This window comes from Cebus imitator, unplaced genomic scaffold, assembly GCF_001604975.1.
Source record: "Cebus imitator isolate Cc_AM_T3 unplaced genomic scaffold, Cebus_imitator-1.0 Scaffold735, whole genome shotgun sequence".
Lineage (NCBI taxonomy): Eukaryota > Metazoa > Chordata > Mammalia > Primates > Cebidae > Cebus > Cebus imitator.
This window is the reverse complement of record NW_016108050.1, coordinates 42,029-45,646: the sequence shown is the minus strand read 5'-3', so window position 1 is coordinate 45,646 and position 3,618 is coordinate 42,029. Positions and strand designations below refer to the sequence as shown.

At 47.9% G+C, this 3,618-nt stretch overlaps 1 protein-coding gene across 2 annotated transcripts in view; it reads left to right on the top strand.

Moving 5' to 3' along the window:
• The window catches only part of GOSR2 (golgi SNAP receptor complex member 2), an 18,863-nt gene extending 15,835 nt beyond the window's left edge, over positions 1 to 3,028 (top strand). For both annotated transcript variants that reach the window (XM_017519303.2, XM_017519302.2), the window contains one exon: positions 283 to 3,028. In XM_017519303.2, the coding sequence (XP_017374792.1) occupies positions 283 to 444 (162 nt within the window). In that variant the 3' untranslated portion in view covers positions 445 to 3,028. The remainder of the gene's footprint in view (positions 1 to 282) is intronic.
• The last annotated feature ends 590 nt before the right edge of the window (positions 3,029 to 3,618 follow it).

Genomic DNA, 3,618 nt, shown 5'->3' with positions numbered 1-3,618 from the left:
ATATATATATATAAAAAAATACATATCTGTGATATATAACCAGTCGTTCCAGCATCATTTGTGGAAAAGACTTTTCTTTCTACTTTGTACTGCTCTAGTACCTTGATCAAAAATCAGTCGACCACATGAAAGTGGCTCTATTTCTGGCTGACATTGCCTTCTGTGTGTTCTGGGCATGACCAAGAAAATGTCTGTTGGCAAAGCTCCATCTCCTGATGACATTCACCCACCCTTGGCAAAGCGACTTGATGTGTGCTTGTTTGTTTGTTCTTTCTGCCTCAGGGCACTCAGAAGAAGATCCTCGACATTGCCAACATGCTGGGCTTGTCCAACACGGTGATGAGGCTCATCGAGAAGCGGGCTTTCCAGGACAAGTACTTCATGATCGGCGGGATGCTGGTGACCCTTACAGTCATGTTCCTCGTGGTGCACTACCTGACATGAGCCAGCCACACTCAACGGCTGAACAGCGTTCCTACAGCGTACGAGTGTGTGTGAGTGTGTGCGCGTGAAAACGGGGGTGGGGGGCCCAGAGGCTGCCTTTTGAGACGTGTGCCTGTCTTAACTGTGAAGACACTCAGGAGTGATTGTGATATAGTTGCCAACCTGCTTTGTTTTCTGTGACGTCTTGGAGGGGGAGCTAGTGCCACCAGGATGTGCAGTGCTTAGGGAATGGAAGAAGTCCCAGTTCCGTCTCACTCTCACTCTTACTGGGGGAGGGAAAGAATGGCTTGGGTGACTTTGTTCACACAGCTGATGTGCGCCCTGGGAACGTGTCCACAGTGAGGCCTGCGTGCAGTACCGCCCACACAGTTCAAACCTTGTCACCATCCGGCCTTTCCAGCTCCTGGTAGGCTGGAGCAAAAGTGAAAAGGAGAGGAAAGAGGCCTCATTTTCTCACACCCATTATATTAAATAGTAGGTCATTCACATCCTGGCCACCTCCCGTGCACCCCAGTGACGTGTAGATGACTAACTGCCGTACTTGTCACCTTTCCCTGGAAGCAGCTACCTAGGGGAAACAAGATGGCAGTGCTGTTGCCGATAACAAGTAAGATTTTCCACACTGCGGTTGGGAGTTTCTCCTGTCTAAAGTGAGGCCAGTGTTACTCCCTGGGAGTATTCAGTCTTGACTCTAGTCACTGATTTTTTCTAGTTGTTAATAGAATGGTTGGCTTTTAAGGTTCAGAGACTGCGCAGTGGCTTAGCACCTGTGATCAGGCTTTGGGGGGCCTTTGCCCCTCAGAAAGGAGCTGTGAGCAAAGATTTGTGATTTGCCAATTCCAGTCTCAGCCCTAGTTTCAGCATCTCTAATTCTTTGGTTTTCTTCTCTTCCCTGAAATATATTAGCACTTGCCAGCCAGACCCCCATTTTGTGCAGCCAGTGTGGGCAGATGCCACCTTGGAGACACCTCTAGTGCATATGTCCTTGTAACACTCTGTTTTCAGGGACTACCACCTTTTCCATTCTCTGACCAGCCCTGGATTCAGGCTGTACTAATACCGGTGTGTTGTGGAATTTATTATAAAGCCAGTGTATCTCGAAGTCCGTCTAACATGATTAATCACTGAAAGTCCCAGAAAGACCTGGTGAGTGTATTTTCTCATTTACCACAGGCCTTGCCAGCCCTGCCAGCCCTGGGCACAGTAGCTTCATGACCAGAACATGACACTCAAAATCCTTTAGAACTGGAAACCTGCCCAGTATTAACCCCCCTTTGGTTGTGCTGCTCCACCTGCTCTCTGTTAGTTCCTTGTCACTTGAACTGTCTTCTGTCTTATTTCCCTTCTTGTCTGTGTTCCTCTTCACTTCCCTTGTTCCCCTCCCACCCGCTGTGCAGCCATGTTGGTCTTTTCAGGCGAGTCTGTGGCATTAGCCCCTCTGGTGAGTTTTCTCAATTGTCCAGATTGTTAACTGAGTTTCCTGGGTGCTGATTTCACACTTTTGGTCAGATGAGATCTCCATTGTTCCTATCCCTCCGGGTCAAATGGAGCCTAGGTTTCCAAGGAAGGAGGGATCTGTGACTCCTAAAAAGGGCTGGGGCCCTGTCAGTGTGAAAGCAGTGGCGGGGGTGTGGACCCAGTGGTTGCAGCATCTTTAGACCCAGATCTAGCTTTGGGGAGGCACGAAGACGTTTCCATTACACCCAGTACCGCTGCAGTGCCAGGGACCTGGCATGGGGCTCTTGGTAGTCCATAAAATGGATTCTGAGACTGTGACAGGCACCAAGGATCCTGCCAGAGAGCACTCGGGAGGAAGGTCTGCAAGGAGCAGCTGAGCCATTTGGACTTGAACTCTGGGAGGCAGAAGTCCCCGCACCCATCATGCATGGACTGATAGGACGTTTTCGTGGTGTGCACCAGTGGGTTTCCACACTTGACAGCAGTTGGCTTTGACGAACCCTCATGCTGCACCTTCCGAGCCAGTTGTCTCTATTTTGGAATAAAAATTGCAGAGGTGGTTTGTGGGTCTTTACTGCCTGGGGCTGAATAGCAGCCAGAGTGTCTGGAGACCCAGGAGCACTGATAATGCGTGTTGTCACATGACCACTTTTCCTCACACATCTGCTTTCAGTGCCTGGTGAAAGATAGATCTCCGTCTAACACTGACTCCACACCACCTCAGAGTGTAGGGAACAGTCCAGGCCAGGGAAAGAGCACCCTCTAGTGGAGTCGGGGGTGACTTCTTAGGTAGAGCTGATGCAAAGAACTTCAGTAGGCAGCCCCTGTGACCTTGTTTGGTGTGCCTATTGTGATTTAAAACAGGTGGGTTACCAAGAGGAGCTTGGGATCTCTTTATTACATGGACGTTTACTTCAGGAGTGACCACTGTAAGAAAAGCCAAACTCCGAGACCGAGTAAGTGGGGGCGGGGGGATGTCTTGATTTTTTAGAAGACTTCACTGCAGTGGTCTGTCTACCCTTTGCCCTGGTGATTTGAATGGGTTTGATTTGCTAATTTGGGTTTACACCCATTGTTTCTGAAGCACATCAGCTAAATAAAGTTGAGATTTATTTTATTTAGAAAATCATACTTTGTAAAGGAATTTGATACTCATTTTTGTAACTAATGGCCCCCTTTTTTATGTTTCTAGGCCAGAGATTCTCAAACACTGCTCAATGGCCAGGAGCTGGGCTGGCTGCTTCAGAAGCAGTGGTTTTGAAAACTTTAGAATTACATATTCCTGGGGCTTGCTCCAGACCTGAATTGGAGCCTTTTTAAAGTCTCTAAGGTGATTTTTTTTTTTTTTTTTTTTTTTTTTTTTTTTTTTTTTTTTTTTTTTTTTTTTTTTTTTTTTTTTTTTTTTTTTTTTTTTTTGAAACAGTCTTGCTCTGTCACCCAGGCTAGAGTGCAGTGGCACATTCTTGGCTTATCATAACCTCTGCCTCCTGGGTTCAGGTGATCCTCGTGCCTCAGCCTCCTGAGTAGCTGGGACTACAAGTGTGTGCCACCATGCCTGGCCATATATATGTGTGTGTGTGTGTTTTTAGTAGAGACGGGGTTTTGCTGTCTTGGCCAGATTGCTCTTGAACTCTTGGCCTCAAGTGATCCGCCCCCCTTCAGCCCCCCAAAATGCTGGGGTTACAGGCGTGAGCCACCGCACCTGACCTCTAAGGT